Consider the following 19,581-nt stretch of genomic DNA (forward strand, 5'->3'; position numbering starts at 1 on the left):
AGACTTTCTCTGAGAATTCCCAAATTTGCAAATGCCACTCTGCTTATCTGTAAAGTGGGGAAATAATATCTGGCGCCCCAGGCACCTGTGCAGGTCAAATGAGAGCAGGTATTAAGTTAAGAAGCTCTAAGCGGCACTGGGAGGGGAGGCTGCATGCTCTGCCCGGCTCCTTCACCAGCGTTCGCCACTAGGTGCCAGATACTGCCCGACCCGAAGGATGCAAGACGACAGGTAGGTGCTGCCCTGAGGACTCAAGGTCAAATGTGTGTTGGGGGATGTAAGAGCATTTAACATTACATGGACCAGTCCCAGCAATCTTAATCACACCCGTTAGGTATTTATGCCTAAAAGGCCATGCTTTTCCAAGACACATAAGTACATTCACGTAGACTGTCTCTTAGGAGACCTAGAAATGCTCAGGCATGAAAAACTCACATCACTGGTGAATTTGGAGATCTTGCTCACATTCCTGAATTGGGGTGTCTCACAGTAATTGATACTGTGACCTTTAGTGCTTTCCAGATCCTTCTTATACTCCACCTTAGAAACCAAAACACCACTTGCACAGTAGAACCAAAACCTGAAGTCACTCTTGAAAATGTCATCAGGACTTTACTAGGATATTTTTACAAAACTGTCAACCCAAGATTTAAAAATACCAGGCCTAGCATCCTGTAAGTTAATAGTACATGTTTTCTTTTCAAGCAATAAATAAGTGAATAATCAATTTGGTTCTAAAAATTGAAAATATATAGTCTCTTTCAAGAATAAATACTGTAAGATCTCATACCGCTCGAAAATGGCAAAATTGGTCTTAGGAATCAGGACAGTGGTTATTCTTGGGAACAAGTGTCTAGGGGCTAGATGTGGGGAGGGTGTCTGGACTTCTATCATGCTCTGTTTCTTGATCTGGTCACTAGTTACACAGATGTGTCCACTAGTGAGAATCTTTCCTCTTACCCTTAATATATGCACTTCTCTGTATGTATATGTCAACAAAATTTAACCAACAAAGTTACTTTACAAAGGCATATAATAAACAAGACCATTCATAGATGCACAGAGTGTCTTCTAATTTTAAATGGGTTGGCTAGTTGAGCTCCCTGGGTAACTGGGTGTAAATGTGAGGCTATAGTTGTTAGACTCCAGATTATTCCAGGTCACTGGAGAAGTTTCTGAGGCTGATTGCCATTAATACAGGCTTAGCTGGTTTATCTCACTGGATAAACATCAGGGCAAAAAGAAACCAAAGGTTCCCTTGCAACCTCTGACCAAAAGAAATACAATTTATTATCTTATCTTACAAAATACATGGTGGAGATACGCCTTCTAAAGTACACAAGATGCCAATGCTCAGAATAGAATATAAAATTTAAAAGAACAGATGAATTCTAATTCTATAACTACATGTTCTTATATTCATGGGCTTGTTTATAATATATTCACATAGAAAAGGGCCAAAATGGTAACAGTGTTTCTCCTGGATGGTAGACCTGTACTGTCAGTCAGTGGTCTGGTTCCAGATCTGTCCCTGAAAGTCTCTCTGAACCAGAAAAGGGCAATTGACTTTTCCAGTCCTATGACAAAGGAGGGACCAACAGGCTGCAAAGGTCCCATCCAGATCTAATGTCATGTGAGTCGAGAGCAAGGTTCAGCACACGTTCTCGTAAATGACCAGACAGTATTTTAGGCTTTGCAGACCACAGCGCCTCTACATCAGCCACTCACATCTGCCCTTGCAGCTCGAAAGCAGCCACAGACCATAGGTAAACAAACATGATGTGGCTGTGTTCCAATAAAACTTTACTTACAAAAACAGGCTGCGGGCCAGATTTGGCACCCGAGTCTTGGTTTGCTGACCTCTGGCCTAGAGCAACAGAATCATCTGGAACATTTATTTAAAATGCAGATCCCAAGGCCTTAGCACCCATCTAGTACTACAAAATATGGGAGGCTCCTGATGAGATCAGGAAATGTCAGCCCAAAGTTAGAGGACAAGGGATTAAATAACAGTTTTGGGCAAAGAAATGACCTTTGGAAGTTGAGAAAGAAAAACACTTTAAGATATTTGCATATCTGTTTCTGAGTTGCAGATAACTTGTGATGTTACTCATATGAGTAAAGCTACTTTTAATAGCTTTTTAAAAAATCTTTATTGTTGAATTACAGCTGTCCCTTCTCCCTTTTTTCCCCCATTGCTCCCCTACACTCAGTTCCTGCCCTGCCCCAGGCCTTCACCATCCTAGGCAATTCGTATATGCATATAAATCCTTTGGTTAATCTCTTCCCCTTGGCCCCACCTTTCCTCTGAGACTCGTCAGTCTGTTCCCTGTTTCCAACACCTCAGGTTCTATTTTGCTCAGTTTATTTTGTTCATTAGATACCACATATAAGTGAGATCCTGTGGTACTTGTCTTTCTCTGAGGGGCTTATTGCGCTTAGCACTCTCCCCCTCCGTGACAAGTTGCCAATTCAAATGCCTTCAGGGGCCAGATAGGTAATGCAAATAAGGCTCTAGAGCATGAAAAAGATGCAGGGAACTAGAGGGGATACTTCCTTGCTAAAGAGTCCTAACAATTCTAAAAACCTTAATCACTGGGTAGGACAAATAAAACACACCCTCTGGCAGCCAGCCAGCTCAGCCTCTATGATGAAGGTGATTCATGGGGTACCCACAGTTTCTCAGCAACTAAAAATCTACTGCCTGGAACTTGTGATTATCTCAGCCCTGTAAGAATTCAGGATGGAACTTTTGAGCCATTGGAGAAATTTAATTTGTTTAAATTTAATTGGTTCGATTTGGGGCTCTCCTGTGAATTGCTTTTACTGCCCATTTGTTCTTTGGGAACTGGCAACTCATGTGGCATTACATGGAATTTTTTCTGGGGTTAACCCTGTTCACTGCCTTTAAGGGAGTTAAAGGAGGTGACAGCAAACAGAAGCAACTGTCCCCGGTACGCACCTCGCTCACAAGCTTGTTCACGCTCTGGGCCCGTTTCAGGACCAAGTTGTCCTGGGCTGGGAGGGAGTGGTAATGAGCAGCACCTTTCATCCTGTTGAAGTCCTGCCTGTATTTTACCTGAAAGGCACACACAAAGAGGGTTCAGAGTTGCTGTCTCACGCTCCACGCAGAACTTACCACCAAATTACCCTGCACTTAATGTGAACAGTTACTTCACTGAATTTCCAGAAGGAAAAAAATCATATGGTATTTTTCTCCATACAATCCACAAACCACTCAGTCTTTCCTATTAAAACGTTATCGGACCTTATTCACACTTTACACTAATTCTGTATGAAGAAAGGTCTTAAAACAATCATACAAAAAGGTATAGTCCTGCCCTAGCTGGCTTGGCTCCCAGACTGAAGGGTCTCAGGTTCGATTCCGGTCAAGGGCATGTACCTCAGTTGCAGGCTCGATCCCTGCCCAGTGAGGGAGGCAACCAATCGATGTGTCTCTCTCACATCGATGTTTCTCTCTCTCTCTCCCCCTTCCACTCTCTCTGAAAAGCAATGGAAAAATATCCTCAAGTGAAGATTAAAAATAAATAAATAAAAGGTGTGGTAGTCCCAAACCTGGTCTGCCCTTGGTTTCAACATCATTTCTCGTCTTGTCTGCTAGAGGGGGGCAAAGAGATGAATGTGTCTTTTATTTCCCCTCGATGTAAAAGTGCACCGTTCTGGGTAAACCGTTTTAATAGTTGAGTAGTAACAGTAAAGGAGAAAGGTAAAGGGGGTGTGAAATGAAAGCCTGGCTTCCACCTTTAGACCAAGTTCAAGTTCATGTGTTGGATCTACAGTGTGTGTGTGTGACTTTTTACCAAGCTTAATTATAGCCTGTCTCTCAAGGACTGCCAGCTGACCAACCTTCTGCAAATAAAAGTCAGTTTACCAACTGGGCTACACCCAGTCTGATGGTCATAAGACTGCTTTTAATCAGCTATTAAAAGTGCTTGATTTCTAGATGGGTTATTTTGCAGAAAGTGTCCTAACCCCAGTGTATCTGGCGGGACTCCGACTGCACTTGCTCCAGCATTTGCACTAAAGTGAGTTATACCATTTGTCCATATCAATCTCCCTTGAAGCAGATAAATGTGACCTAACAGTCTGAACGAAAGCAGCAAATGCCAGAAATCTGGATAGAAACTGAGGGCTAACATTCTACTTTGGCTTGGCTCTAATAAATTATCTGCGTGTAGGTTTCAGGCCTCAGTCTCACTTCTCTGCTTCCGTGGTTCGGTGGGTTGTGGCTCCGTGGGGTGTCCAGATGTGGTACTTACATCACTAGCGAGTTCGTGGGCTTTCTTGGCGTTCTGATAAGCTGGGGTGATCATGGCAGGGAAGCTGCCCTTCCCTCTGTGTTCCTCACATTCCTCCAAGTAACCCTGCTGAGTTGATTAAAAACTCCAATCAGTAGCATTCCCCTCCCTGCACCAACGGGGAATTAGCAATGATCTCTCCTAGAGCCTGTTCCCACAGAGGCTGGTCCACATGGGATTCCAGGGACCACCCTAGGAGGGGTACCTTGTGGTGCTTAGGACAATAGACTCTGGGCGCTCTCCCTCCAGGGAGCATGCCCATGCTATTCCCTCCCCCCTCTCCTTCCCTCACAGGCACAGATCCCCTAACCTCTAGGGGACCCCATGAGGCTTGCTACTTTCTGGCTTGGAAAGTCCACCTTTCATAAATGGGGCAAAGATAAGCCACCGCCCAACCTCTGATCAAATGGTCACAGGCTGTGTCACAGGCTAGAGAACTGACCATCGCAAAGGGCCATCTCCCAGGAAGTCATTTTATCACATACCTGGCCGCACTGATCCACGTAGTCCTTCATCAATGCACCCTCGGCTGCAGTGGCTGAGCCAGCCATTCCCTTCATTTCCCTTTGATATTGTTGATGGTACCTCACCTATTTGAAGGGAAAGGACAAACCTGGTGAATTTAGCTTCCTACGCACAGAGGCCAAAGTGTGCAAGTAACTGGCTTGTGGAATGTTCTTTTTATGCTTGGGTCCAGGGAGTGTATTTAGACATAAAAGTGCCAGACCATGGTAAAACTGATCGAAAACTAAGAAGAAAAGCTACTTTTCTGGATCCACAGTGCATGCAAGAGTAGACAGGAAATTGGAACGGTCAGGCCCAGGTAACTTCCTGCTTCCTCCCCTAACAGGACATTGCTGGGGACACTTACATCACTCGCCAGCTCATTGGCCCTTTTGGCTATCTGATAAGCAGGGGTGATCATGGCAGGAAAACTGCCTTTCCCTCTCTGCTGTTCATAGTCTTCTGTGTAGATCACCTGGAAAATGAAAACAAATTTTGAATCACATGTCACCATCCCACTCTCTACCAGACAATCTGGGTGGGAAGCCTTGCTAAGGGCTCCCAGCTGTCATGTCACAGCCGTTATAGCCAGATGGACTCCATGCATGTTATTCACCTTCTTACTCCCAGTACTCTGCACAGTGCCTGGCACATGGAGAAACTCAGTGTAGAATTCAACACATACAGGGTGGCACCTGCTGTGGGCCAGGGGAAGGGCTGGGCAGACGAATAAGGCCTTTGCCTTTGAGGAGCTGCCAGTCAAGTCTGGGGGACAAGAGAGGCTTCCCAACCCAAAGCAAATAGAAGCCACTTGTCAGCTGCACCTGAATTTGTGCTCCAACTTCCCACTCAAAACAACGGTAAGTTTGTGGTCACGCTATGGAGCAACTAGGCTATGGAAAAGCGAGCGGTAGAAATTTTTTAGCAGTTAGGGTCTCTAATTTGCAGTCACAAGGAGGGAATCTAAAATGAATCCTTTCAGATTAATCAGATACATCCGATTTGCCACCAATACGGTTCTCTCTAAAGATGAGTTTTCACAAGGTCTTGGGAGTTGACCTATCTGATCCGACCATACTTGACCTTAGAAAGGTCTCCCTGTTGCCTGAGTAGGACTGAGATGCCTCCCACATTCTCCCTCCCTTCTTCTTGGAAAGAATGGGGAATCTTAAGTGAGAACCACTGAGTCTCGGCCTTCATCGTTTCTTACACCACTTTGAAGCTGTCCCCCAGCCTTGGCCCGCAGCAGCTCAGGAGTGTCCGCCACTGTGGTGAACCTGGAGACGCGTTCCTCATGCCCTCTCTTATATTCCACCTGATGAGGAGACAGCAAAGGTCAAGGTCATACTCACCAGCCTGAGTGACCACCGGGCTACTCTCAACACACACCTCTGCTGAGTCTTGCTTTATGGGCTCCACTTTGAAAAGCACTGATGCTAACATGTGAAGTCCAAGAGAGGGCCAAGCATGGCAAAACATTAACAAACATTAATTCACTTCATCTCCGTAACAATCGCATGACGCAGGACTGCTATTTTCCCTGTTTTACATAAAAGCAGCTGAGGAATAGAGAGGTTAAGGAATTTGCTCCTCACACGGCCAGTGAGAGGGTCATGGTTCAAATCCCAGCATTCTGGCTCCAAAATCTGAGGTCTTAACCAACGAGCTATGCTATTCTTCAGGAGGTCTGCCATCTGCTTCATAAGAACCAGCGTCGGTCATGCTAAAGTGACCTCAAGAACTCATTTGGTTCAGTCTTTGCAGGAGCTGCATGGTCCTCTCTCCATTTGATGGATGGGGCCCGATCAAGGCACAGAGGATAATTGATAGGGGAGAGATAAGAACACAGTTTTTTTCATAATTCCACACTCATGGTACCTACAGCCCAAAAGCGCCGTCTCCTTGGATTTTATCTGAATCCCTGGTGTACACGAATAACAAAAATTAGCATAATTCATGATGGCTGAGCACTAAGACACTCACTTGGCTGGCCAGCTGGCCGGCTCTCTTGGCCCTTTGATAAGCAGGCGTGATCATGGCCGGGAAGCTGCCCTTGCCCCTCCGCTGCTCATAGTCTTCTGTATACTCCTGCTGGTCAAAACCAACATCAGCATGAGAACCAGTATGATTTCGGAGGAGAGCTAAGAAAACTGCAATAGCCAGCATCATCAGAACCAAGGCAGCTGGGTGTGTAAGATACCTGGAAAACAACTCAGTCACCTGGAGGCAATCTGAAAATGTTATTCATAGTTTGGGAACTATTAATTCACAAATGAATCACACCTTCAAAATAATATTCCCCAGGTCAAAAACTTTCCCCTGCAATGTTGACATCATCTTACTTGGAAGCAGGCACACCCCGATGGGCATTCCTTTGACTCAAAGACATGTATGATAATGCAGTGGAGACTTTCCTGTAACTTTCCCGCCAGAGACAGTTGTACAGCCTTGGGAGTAAAATGTGTTACCGTTTCCTCCTTGCTTGCTGAGCATCTCTACGGATTAGTTTTCCTTATGAGACATAGAATCTTAGCATTTGTGTTTCGATTGTTTTCTTTCCATTTGCTAAAGGAAAAGTCACTGAACATTAACAATATTTTCCAAAGTGATTTCTTCAAAGGGCAGGTGCCCCGGGGGTGTGGAGAGGACAAGAAGGTATTCTGTGCAAATTGTTATGGATTTCCACAATCTGGGCTACAATTGCTTTTTTACATGAAAACCTACTAAAGTAAGGTCTCAACAGTACTGATGGTGAGAAATCTAGGATGGGCCATTAGAGCTGGTTCCTTCTGGAGGCTCTAGGGGAGAATCTATTTTTGCTTTTTCCAGCTTCTAGAAGCTGCCAGCATTCCTTGGCTTCTGGCTCCAAGTGGCTTTGACCTCTGACTCCCACCCTCATGCTTCCCTCCTTATAAGGGCCCAAGTGATTACACTGCAGCCACCCTAATAACCCAGGATAATCTTCCCATCTCAAAATCCTTAATTTACTCACATCTGCAAAGTCCCTTGGACATATAAGTAACATATACACAGTTTCCAGTTATTAGCACATGGAGATCTTTGGAGGAGGGGCCGGTATTCTGTCTACCACAATCATAAAACAAAGGAACATTCAAACTAATGGCTAAAGGAATTTCTAGGGTCCTTACCTCACCAAGAGCCTTTCGAGCCTCAACCATTCTTACTATTTCAGGGTCTGGTAGAGCTCCTGGGCACCAGGTGTTGCCTTCCCCATATCCAGTCCAATAGGGTCTCTAAAAAGGAAACACACAAATGCATACAAACATATACTCCACACATTTGGTAGGTAAGATCCCCTAACAACCCCACCCTTCCAGCAATACTCACACACATTGTCAAAATCAGAGAGAAGTTCTTTAAAAACTACAATCTCCTATTGGTATATAGCAGCTAAGAAAAATGTGTGGGTTTTTTTCAACTAAAAAAATAACCTAATATCCTAAGCAATTGAACTTCCTGAGATTTGCTTATATCATAGAAGAGTTTCAAAGGTAACTGGACAGTTGGAATGACAAACTAGATAGAAGAAAGCTTAATTGAATTTGTCTGGAAGTAATGATGAGAATACACTTCATTTGCATAGGGTATCATTCTTTTCTCCGTTTCCAAACCCACTCGCAACTCACCTCATTCATCAGTGGTTGCCCTTTAGGTGCGGTTGCCCCATCCTTGGATTCCATGTCCCACTGAAAAACCGATTTAAACCGTTCACCATCGTCTTGCTCAATCTGCACAATGAAGATGTTGTCAGTAATGTTTCCATCGGAAAACAGAAAGAAAATAAATAATCTACAGCTGAACTGGGAGGATTTTCCTAAGTCTCAACTGCAAAGCATCTTAACTGCACTGCAACACACCCTGTGCTGTCAGTCTCCCTGTGGTTTCAGCTGTCCCACCAGATGGGCAGCATGTATAGAGCACCTGCAGCGTGCAAAACTCTATTCAGCAGTGCAATTAAAAGGACTTAAAGTCTCCATGTGGTTATACATAACATCAGAATTCAGGTTAAATTAACCTCAGAAAACACTAGACATCAGAGTAGCGACTCTTAACCTTAGTCTGCAACAATCACCCAGGGAGCTTGGAAAAAGCTGGCTCCCCAAATTCAACCAGGTGTTCTCTTATGTTTTATAATGTTACCTTTAACATCTTGATCCATAACATACCTTCAGTCCATCTGTGTGTATAAGTGTGAGGTAGGTATCAAGGTTCATTTTTTCCATGCAAATATCCAATCCCTCCCGCACCATTTATTTAAAGATCATTCTTACTACATTGAATTGCAGTGGTGACTTTGCCGTAATTCAAGTGACCATATGCCACATATAAGCAGCTCTATTTCTGGACCTTGTATTATATTCCAACGGTCTGTCTGTCTGTTCTTATGCCAATACTACACCGAGTTGATTACTACTACTTTTGTAGTTAAGTCTTGAAATCTGGTAACTTAAGTCCTTCAATTTCGTTCTTTATGATTTCTTGGTCATCCTAGAATTTCTGTATGTTCATATCCATTTTTAAGTTAGCTTGTCAATTTCTAGGAAAAACACCTAGGATTTTGGGATTGCATCGAATGTGTATATCATTTTGGGGAAAATGGCATCTCGACAATATCTTCGTGACCCTAGGCAAGTATTTCTTAAAGAAAACTTAAAAAGGACTACCCATGAAAGAAAAAATAGGAAGGTCTTAGGTCTAACCCAGATCATAATTTATGGGATCTAAAATGGGGCCCCAAAACGTGCCATTTTAACAAGCTGAAGTTTAAATCATTAATCTTATAGATGAGAAAGGAAGTTCAGGAAAAAGAAGTGAACTCACTAAAATTTTTCAGTGGGGCTGTCAGAACGAGGCTTAGAACACAGGAATTCTAGTTCCTCATCAAAGCATGTTTCATCATTGACTTTCTAGGCTTGATAATGCAGCTCTAATATGTATATTTTAAAATATATAAATTAAGAGAGCTGTACATGCTGTTCCCCTTGGATTTTGAGAAGCTACCATGCACATTGCACAACGAAGGCCAGTTAATCCAGTTAATTCTTTGCTGTGGAGGGAATGTCTTGTGCTTTGCAGGATATTCAGCAGCATAGCTGGTCTCTACCCACCAGATGCCAATAGTTCCTCCTACCCCCTCCCAGTTGTGTCAATCAAAAAAGACATCACCAAATGTCCCCTGGAGGGCGAAACCACCCTCCTTGAGAGTCACTGACTTAAGGAATCAGAACCACATATTTGCGGGCCCCCTCCCACAGCACAAATCCCACACTGAGGAGTGTCTGTCTTCCCAGAGACCTGTCGAGAGATTCACGATCATTCTGAGGAGGCAGGAAGAAGAGTGGGGGGAACGCCCTAAATGCTACTAGTGAGATAAGGGGGCTTTCAGGGTTATGTTCATTCTCTGGATAGAAAAGAACCTAGGTGTTTCATTCTAAAAATGTTATTCACGTCTACTAAACAGGAAATTTTGTCTTAGTATTTATTTATTTTTAAAAGAGTGACATTTAAAAAACAGAAAAATATCAACCTGCTTTAAGTGCCAGCTCGAAACCTTTACCCTGGTTTCCTCCTTTGTCACCATCACTGAAGCATCTATTTTCTTCCTTTTTAATTCTTGCACATGCACAAAGAACTTGAATTTTATTCCGTTGGCCAAGTCTCTCAGAGATGTAAGAGGGTAAGAAAGTAACCTATCACTCCCTAGAGGGCTTATAAGATCTGGAAGCAAGGAGGGATGCAATTGTCCGTTTGAATTTTCCCTCGGTGGGAAAGAAGGAACAAGTGCTCTCAGCAGTCGATTGTTTGAAACACACACACAGACACACACACACAGACACACAGGTACATGTATGCACATACACACACCCCATATACACACACAGACGCATACCACACATATACACATACACATGTACACACACACACCATATACACACAGACACACACACCACACACATACATATGCGCAAGCATATATATGCATGTGTATACATACACGTGCATACCAACCTTGTATACACGTGTATATATATACACACATATCCACACCTACATACACTTCCCAAGTGCCCGCAGACACATATTCACATAAATGCAAACAAACACACACACACAGGCCTCCTGAGAAGCTCACATCACTGTCAGTGTCACCGGCTGGGAACAGAACCAGTGACAATCTCACTCCAGGTCGGGCCTGTCATACACAGTCAAAAAAAAAATGAATCCACTACCTCCTCAAAGAAAGGTGCTACTGTGTGGCCTGTTGCATGAGTGTAAGGCAGGGACGTGCCAGCTGAGGCTGAGCATAGGGTGGAATAAAACAGATATTATAGATCATTTTGTAGAGAGTGTAATAGATACGAACAGCAGTCTGATGTATAAGACATCTGTCTTTCATCTGTCAAGCTCTGGCTACACAACTACAGAAACATCTGGATGTTTGCAAACATAACCAAGTACTTTTCCTTCTGGAGAGTTTGCCACCCTGGACGTACATGAAAGTAGGCCAGTGGAGCAGGTTAGGGTGTGGGTCCTAGGGTCAGATAGAGCTGCATTTGCACCCACTCAACCAACCGGGTAAAGCTGTGCAACTTACTTAACCTCTCTGAGCCTCAACCTCCCCAACTCTACTGTGAGACCACCACAGAGGAGTCTTGTGAAGAATAAATGAGATAACGTAAGTAAAGAGCCCGGCGGGGTGTTTCACACTAGGTTTAAGCGTAAGCTAAATTCAGTATTTATTGTAACTTCATGTAGCTGCCCTTAGACATCAAGAGGTGAAAACAAAATCCTAAAAGAAGTAGCGGTCTCAGTAATCTAGGACTGCTGTGACTTCTTAAGGCTCGTGAATCCTTGGGAATCAATGACGTATGAGCAACAATCCGAGCCTCCGTTTCCTTACCAGTAGAATGGGATAATGATAGCATTTACTTTATTGGACTACAATGTGTATTAAACAAATTAAGCAAAAAATGTACAGTAAATCTAATAGAAGCTTGTTAAAAAATAAGCCACAAAGAGCCCAAAGTACTTAGCGAAATAAGCGATCTTGACAGTCTACGTGAAAGTCACACGATAAGGCTAAGCCGGGTCTAAGACACACGGTCTAGAGGAGGAGTGCGGCCTGGGCAGACAGGAGTGTCAGTAGGAAACGAGGTCACGTTAGGAAGGTGGATTACTAGAGAGCCTTCCATCCCACGAGTCATTTTCTAATTTTAGAAAGTCCCTAACTCCACCCCATAGAACTTCTTGTGGGGCGGGCACAGCGGAGAGAAGTTAAATGATTCATCATTTTAATAAGCGCAGGGTCCAGTCCGTAGCCAGTCATTTGACAAAACTCCACTGTCGGTGTTTCAAAAGAGGTTGGTTTATCAACACGGCCTCCTTGTCTGTGCAAATATCAGTTCCAAATCAAAATATCTTTGACCTGCCGCTACCCCAAGGGGAAAGAGAGGCTGCCAATCATCTTAAGCACTACTGAGTTTGAGAGGTTTAAAAGTGTCCAACTAGAGGTTTTTGATTTACCTATACCGAAAGAATTATGGGGGAAAGAAAGGAAAGGCTCTTGTAATATTTTCTAACTGTATAAACTTTGTTTTATGTATTAGGCACTTAGTGTATACAGGGCCTATTGTATAAATTGTCATCACTGTGTCCAGAGCTGGCAGACCCAGAGAAATTACTCTGGATACAAGGACCTCAGAGAGTCGGGCGACATTACGCTGGGTATTGGCCCCTATACTGTGATAGGACCAATCGCAGCATTTGTTACTTACATGCACTTTGCATGTGTATGTGGAGAAAATGGGCAGGTTCACGTCTAGACACACATTTAAAAACTTAATAGGCGCCTGAGCTAAGGAAGTTTCTTTAAAGGCTATTTTGAAATTCAGAATTAAGTAACTTACCCCATGGAAGTCTCCTATAGACTTCCTCAGGTTTACATTTAAAGGAGTCTGATAGACACTTGTGAAAGTGTTGTTCTTGGGGTTGTGGCTACAAAAAACAGATACAAACCAAAATTAGAAATGTACTTTATCCAAGATAATTGAGTGACTTATCTTAAAGGTACAGTTGTTTTCTAAAATCAATAAATATAAAACTTAATCATTAAGTTCATGATTTCCCAGACATTAAGTCTTAAAGAAAAATCAATAAATCAAATAAATTCAATATGTAACTTAAAGATCAAATTTAACTGGAGGTGATTGCTTAAAAACTTTCTGAACGGATACAAAAGGATTCTGATATTATTTAGAAGAAAAAATGTTAACACACAATATGTATCGATCCCTGGCAATTCTACTGCTCTGCACAACACTGGATAATTCGTCATGGGGTTATACTGGGTGAATTTGATCTTCTACTTATAAGAAGAAATTTGAAACTTTCCTCTTTCTGTGCATTGCATAAAAGCCTGCCTTAGGGCTTGTCGGTGATTGTAAGTGAAAACTTTTGAGAAGACGGATCTTGGGTTTTCCCCTAAAGTGTGTGATGTGAATCTCTGATCAGCCACTTGTTGAAAAACAAACAAAACTCAAGAGGTGGCGGGGAGGGCCTTCGGGCACTTACGCATGACAGTAAGGCTTTTTCCGGTGACTCACGAAGTTATTCACAGATAGCATCATCTTGCAGACTTCACAGTGAAAGCACGCTTTGTGCCATATCTGGAAATAACACAGGAAAGATTTACCAAAACTGCCTGCTTTTCAGACTCAGGATTCTTATATATTTCAGGGTAAAAAAATAAAAATAAAAATAAATTTGAGCTTTAGGCATAAAATAGTGATTTAAAAACATGCAGCTACCATATGTTATATAAATGAGTGACATTTTTGAGACACTATAGAAGACACAGCTAGGTATGGGTAGAACTGCCAAAAGGTGAGAAATACATCTCTTTTTTGTGGTTCAAAGTAGCCCACATGTCCCTATGTGAGACGGTAAACTTCCCACATTTGTTGTTAGTCCAAAAGGCCAAGGAAGATCTACTGACCTGGTCTAGACAGTTGATCTTCTCGGCGGGATAGACTCCGTACCCACACCTGGAGCAAGCCTGCACGTTCATCCCGACCCGCCTGGGCAGAGGACAGAGGTAGGTGACAGGCAAGGAGTCCAAGGAGAAGCCCCAGTCTAGTCGTTCAAGGCTCCAAAATCCCGACCACTGTCAAACTCTGCGGGCACCCTGACGGTTCTGAATCCAACTTCCACTTTCCTAGGCTGACCTTCTAGTTCGAAGTCAGCAGCAGGACGGTTTTTAAAGCTGCCACTTACTCAAGGGGCTATTTTGGCGACACGCTCAGCACGCATGCGTCTGGGGAGCGAGGTGGAGGTATTTCTAGCTGACACGCTTCTCTAAATAGAAAAGTGAACTCACACGGCATCATGTTTGTGTGGATGACCAAATCCCGGGGTATGATCGGGCGGCACGGAGTCGTTTCACACTGTCTGTGATCATCAACCAAGAAAAGAACCCTGGAGAAGACCGCACACCCTCCCCCGGTGATCAAATTAGAAGAGCTTGCTGGGTGAGCAGGATGACTATCACAGAAAGGCCAGCTCCCAAAATACAGGAAATAAAACAGGACCGAGTCATGCCACGGGAAGGGTAAATACCACATCTGAATCTTAACTTCATGTATTAAAAATATTGACAACTGAATCCTGATTAAGATATTAATCTGTGTTTAGTTCTGCTGGAATGCAAAAAAATCAGAATAAATGAGAACCCTTGGTGTTTGGGGCTTTTATGTTATTGTTCCAAAAAGGCCTGTTGATTTCCTCACCTCTCAGGCCTGAAGGAGGGGCGGCTTGAAAGCAAACCTCTCCCTGGCTTTGTGAAGCCCCTCACTGCCTTCAGTGTCTACCTAAATGTTAGCCTAAAATGGACCTTCTAGAGACAGCAATTCATGCCTCAACAGCAACAGGAAAAAGCAAGAGCAGTGGAAGGCCAAAGACACTGTTTTTGTGCCACGTTTCCTTCTTTCATTTTTCCAACCCTTCTTAGCTTGTATGCCATACGAAAATGCAGCCCACAGGCCATCGTGTGCCAACCCCTGGTCTAAGAGGTATTGCTCACAGGACATCAGGAGCAAAGAGGCCACAGTTCTCTTGGGGAGGCTGGTGGGGAGGGGGAAGGCAGAGAAAGTGATCAGGAATTGGTTCAGCCCCATCTGCAGCTGGATCCTTACTCAGGCATGAACAAGACTATCCAACTGCTGTGATGGTCTTTTCCTGTTCCAGGGAACTATGACATACTGGCGGGGGGCATGAAGCATTTCCACTGAGTCGAGAAATGGATATTCCCCCTGCTGAAGAGGCATAATCAGAAATGAGGTGGCCCTTAGAATGGTCTATTTATCTGGGTCATCAGGAGAGAAAAACCACACAGTAATCTGAACAGGGGAAGGTTCAGGGGAATATAAAAAAGTATTACCCATAACAGGAAATTGGAATAGCAAGAGACTGGCTAGTAAGAAGTAAAGAGAACTCTAAAAAATATAGCGACTGCAGATACGCTTGCAGGTAACATATGCATTAGTTTGCTAGGGCTGTCACAACAAAGTACCACAGACTAGAGTTCTAGAAATCACAATTCTGAAGGCTAGAAGTCCAAGATTAAGGTGCCAGCAGGGTTGATTTCTTCTAAGGCTCTCTCCATGGCTTGTAGATGGCCATCTTCTTCCTGGGTCTTCCCTCTGTATCTGTGTCCAAATCTCTTTTAATAAGGACATAGTGGATTAGGGCCTACTCTAATGATCTCATTTTTACCTCTTTAAAAGTTCTATCTCCAAATACAGTCATAGTATGAGGTTAGGACTTTGACATATGAATTTGGGGGGTGGGGGTATGGAGCACAATCCGGCCCGTATTAACAAAACATAACATCACAGGCCACTACTGCTAGAGCTGAGGACCTAAGGAAGAGCCTCTCAAATTCAAACCTTGTTGGAGAGTGTGGCCTAGATGGCAGAGAAGTCACTGTGGTGCCAACCAGCGGAACTTGCTAGAAATGTGTTCTTTAGAACTTCCTGAAAATCTACCCTCTAGGTGCCAGAGAGAGCTTATTGTAGGAAGATATTTCAACGGAGGCACTCTGCTACAAAACCACTTGAAGGCGGGGCCAGGGAAGTTGCTGCCTACTGGGTGCTGTTGGCCACCAGGCACAGCAGGAGCTGGACACTGGGAAGCCAGGTGTGCTGTAAGAACCTAAGAAGCCACCCCTTCTGCAGGAGCGTGCTAGGACAAGCAAAACCTTTTCCTCCTGCACACTCTTTCCGGCGCCTCCTACTCACAGGGCTTAACATGGGACCATAGGCAAAGATAAACTATTTAAATGGCCCAGTTTAATTTTCACAATACAGACCAAAAGTGTGACTTTGATGCTGAGAGGCAATCAATCTGTAAATACAACATGATACAACATGAATTCCTCTTTTGGTGGAAGAAAAGAATTTGGTCTGGACCCTGAGCTCTGCACTCTTCCCACTTGAAGAAGCCTGCTATTGCCTCAGTTGGCATTTATTAAAAGTGGCATTTATTTTATTTTATTTTTAAGATTTTTTTATTGATTTTTTTTTTTTTTTAAGAGAGAGAGGAAGGGAGAGGGGGAGAGAGAAAAAAAACATCAATCAACTGCCTCCTGCACGCCCCCTACTGGGGATCAAGCCCACAACCTGGGCATGTGCCCTGACCTGGAATGAACTGCCAACCCACCAGTACATGGGACAATGCCCAACCTACTGAGCCACACCAGCCAGGGCAAAAGTGGCATTTCTTTTAATTGTGGAATATCCTTCGGTGGAGTCCTTTAAAACCTGGCCTAAGCTATTTATGCAAATTGGAGAAACAGTCACTGGTGGCACCCCTGAGGTGCACTGTGTCCAGCAGAATGAAGGTGAGGGACTCACCAGTGTTAGCAGCAACAGCCTAGTGACCAAAAGGAGCCGGCAAGATTCAGGGGGACTCGCCCAGGAGCACCCATGAGGCCGACCCTTGGGAAATCCTCCAAATTGTGAATTTTGGCTTTTTCCCAGGGTGAGGAGGAAGACTCGAACTGTAATCGTGTGTGGATGGGAAAGAAGCATAAAACAATGATATGGGCCAAGGCTGAGAAGACACAAGAAATACAGTTAGAAGAGAATATCACGTATTAGACAGGAAGAAGTTCAAAATTATTTCTTCCCTTTCATATACCCACAATTTTACTTGTTAATATTAAATTTTATTTGTTGATAATCTAGCCTTAGGTTGACACCTTTGGGGTTCCCCACACCAGCCCACAATAAAGATCTAAAAAAGGGCCCCGCCGGGCGTGGCTCAGCGGTTAATCGTCAGCCTAGGATCCAGGAAATTGTGGTTCGATTCCCGGTCAGGGCACATGCCTGGGTCGCGGGCTCCATCCCCAGTCGGGGGCGTGCAGGAGGCAGCCAATTAATGACTCTCTCATCATGGATGTTTCTATCTCTCCTTCTCCCTTCCTCTCTCTGAAATCAATAAAGATATATTAAAAAAAAAAAACAAAAAACTAAAAAAAGAGAACTCCTTCAAACCATCTCTCTGTCTGAGCCAGCAATAAATTCATGTGTTCAACACATTTTAACATTTCCATGATATAATTTATGATAAAGTCTTGTGGATGGAAAGTTCCTTATTTTTCCAGGCAACAAGATCCTGGTTCTGCCACTAGCAAACTTGTGATGTGGGCAACTTCTCTGAGCCTCAGATGTTCTATATAAAGTGAGCAGAGAGATGATCTGTTAAGGGCCCATTCCAGATCTAGCATTGTTTTACTCTATTTCAGAAATAACCTGCAAAAACTTAAAATGTATACATTAGAGAGCAACTTATTTGCTACACTATTAGGAGTTTTCATTTCTCAAAGGATTCATTGAATTCCTTAAGAAGCAAATTTATCTCAGGTTACCCCCAACATTTCAGAGTCCTACAGCCTGTCTTAGTCTGTTTCGGCTGCTATAACAAAAATACCACAGACTGGGTAGCTTATAAGCAACAGGAATTCTCACAGTCCTGGGGGCTAGAAGTCCAAGAGCAAGGTGCAAGCATGGTCAGTTCCAGTGAAGGCCCTTTTCCCAGCTGCAGAGGACTCTCTCTCTGTGTCTTTACATGGTGGAAGGGGCTAGGAAGCTCCGTCTGGCCTCTTTTTTAAGGGCATTAATCCCATTTGCCAGGGCTGCACCCTCATGATATAAGCACCTCCCAAAGGCCTCCTAACACCATCACACTGGGCATTCGGTTTCAAGTATGAATCGGGTGGGCACAAATATTCTGCCTATAGAACAGCCACATTGGGAACAGAGTAACTGCCTGTTAAAAATATTCTGGAATTCGGGATTTTCACAGACGTTCATAAATTATAATTATTCTTTTACACTTGCCTGGGACCAGTCTTTCTTAAACCAAGAAAGCGTCCTTACCTGGTGAGATTTGCGAGACAATACTAAAGTCTCAGGCCCAGAGGAAAGCAGGCAAGCAAAAAGGCAAGGTGAGGTTCTTGCCTGATGGCACACCACGAAGGTTTCACTCCTTTCGCTCAAGGTGTTGATAGTTCTTCAAAAGCAAGTATCTCTGATAGGAATAAAACTAATTTCTTCTCAAGTAGTTACACCCCAATGTGACTCAGTGGGTTAGCTGCTCCCCTGAGGAGTCCTGGAGAGAAAGGCACGGGACGCCTCCGCTGGAGGCCCGAGGGTGAAGAAAGACGCGTGAGCGCGAGCGGGTGCGCCTGTGCGATGCGGGGAGCTAGGGGGCACCTGCGGACGTGCCCTGTCTCACACTTAGACTTCCTCAGGGCTGCAAGCCCGGGGCTGGCACGGGAGGGCGCTCAATAAATGTCATGAGTGACCGGTGCCACACCCGAGGGAGCGGGCTGCGGCTGGGCGTGGAGACGATCAGAGAGAGTGGGAAGAGCGTCCTAGCGCCGCTAGCGAAGGAAGGGGTGCCGGCGGGCGAAAGAAGTTCTCGGAAGCCTGGAGGCCTCGGCCCCGCAGCGCATCCCGCGGTGCCAGGCCGCAGGGGCTCCGCTTTGGAAGAAGGTAGTTTCTGCAGACGCGGCGCCGAGCGCGCCCCCCTCCCCCGGGTCGCGAGCCGCACAGACTGGGGCCAAGGGTCCGTCTGGGTGGGAACTTTAAGGCTCAGTCCTCTAACTGGTGCGGACGCCCCAGTCGAGGTGTAGTCTGCGGGCAGCAGCGGACGGGCGTGGGGGGGAGATGGGAGGAGGGGCGGCGGGACTCTGAAGAGCGCCCCGTCCTCGAGCCCGGGAAGCCCGCCGGGCGCGCTCCCCCATGCGCTGAGCCCCGGCCGCTTGGTGCGGCAGGGTCGCGGAGCTCGCTCTCCGGGGCACTTTGCGCGGGGCCAGTTCTGCACGGTGCGCCCTCCTGCGGGCCGTAGGCGGGGCGGCGGGATCTCACGGGTCTCTGCAAACTGCCCCGCGGGCGCTCCCGTACTGGCGGCAACTCTGCGGAGGGAGATTCCAGGGGACTTCGTGCGCGGCGGCCGGGGACACTGCGCGCCGCCAGCTTTGCAGAAGGCGCGACCCATTTTTCACTGGGTTCGCCTCGCCCTCGCCCTTCCCCCGGCCCCGAGACCCTGCTCGCCGGCCCCGAGACCCTGCTCGCCGGCCCCGAGACCCTGCTCGCCGGCCCCGAGACCCTGCTCGCCGGCCCCGAGACCCTGCGCCCCGGCCCGAGACCCTGCGCCCCAGCGCGGCGCTCAATGG

At 45.2% G+C, this 19,581-nt stretch overlaps 2 protein-coding genes across 10 annotated transcripts in view; one reads left to right on the forward strand and one right to left on the reverse strand.

Annotated features, from left to right (window-relative positions):
* Positions 1-18,364, reverse strand: part of NRAP (nebulin related anchoring protein) — a 63,060-nt gene extending 44,696 nt beyond the window's left edge. The window contains exons 1-13 of one of the 9 annotated variants that reach the window (XM_081157978.1): positions 18,281-18,364; positions 13,840-13,921; positions 13,416-13,510; positions 12,752-12,839; positions 8,471-8,572; positions 7,973-8,077; positions 6,807-6,914; positions 6,034-6,138; positions 5,191-5,298; positions 4,805-4,909; positions 4,281-4,388; positions 2,963-3,079; positions 436-540 (exon numbers count right to left, since the gene is read on the reverse strand). In XM_081157978.1, the coding sequence (XP_081014104.1) occupies positions 436-540; positions 2,963-3,079; positions 4,281-4,388; positions 4,805-4,909; positions 5,191-5,298; positions 6,034-6,138; positions 6,807-6,914; positions 7,973-8,077; positions 8,471-8,572; positions 12,752-12,839; positions 13,416-13,510; positions 13,840-13,911 (1,218 nt within the window). In that variant the 5' untranslated portion in view covers positions 13,912-13,921; positions 18,281-18,364. Of the gene's footprint in view, positions 1-435; positions 541-2,962; positions 3,080-4,280; positions 4,389-4,804; positions 4,910-5,190; positions 5,299-6,033; positions 6,139-6,806; positions 6,915-7,972; positions 8,078-8,470; positions 8,573-12,751; positions 12,840-13,415; positions 13,511-13,839; positions 14,192-18,280 lie in introns of those variants that run through there. The other 8 variants (XM_081157981.1, XM_081157979.1, XM_081157980.1 and 5 more) reach the window with 8 other exon arrangements.
* Positions 18,365-18,721: 357 nt separating this feature from the next.
* CASP7 (caspase 7) overlaps positions 18,722-19,581 on the forward strand; it is a 28,483-nt gene continuing 27,623 nt past the window's right edge. The window contains exon 1 of the mRNA XM_081158559.1: positions 18,722-18,898. The gene's annotated coding sequence lies outside the window, so the exon portion shown is untranslated. The remainder of the gene's footprint in view (positions 18,899-19,581) is intronic.

Source organism: Miniopterus schreibersii (genome assembly GCF_964146895.1).
Source record: "Miniopterus schreibersii genome assembly, chromosome: 14".
Lineage (NCBI taxonomy): Eukaryota > Metazoa > Chordata > Mammalia > Chiroptera > Miniopteridae > Miniopterus > Miniopterus schreibersii.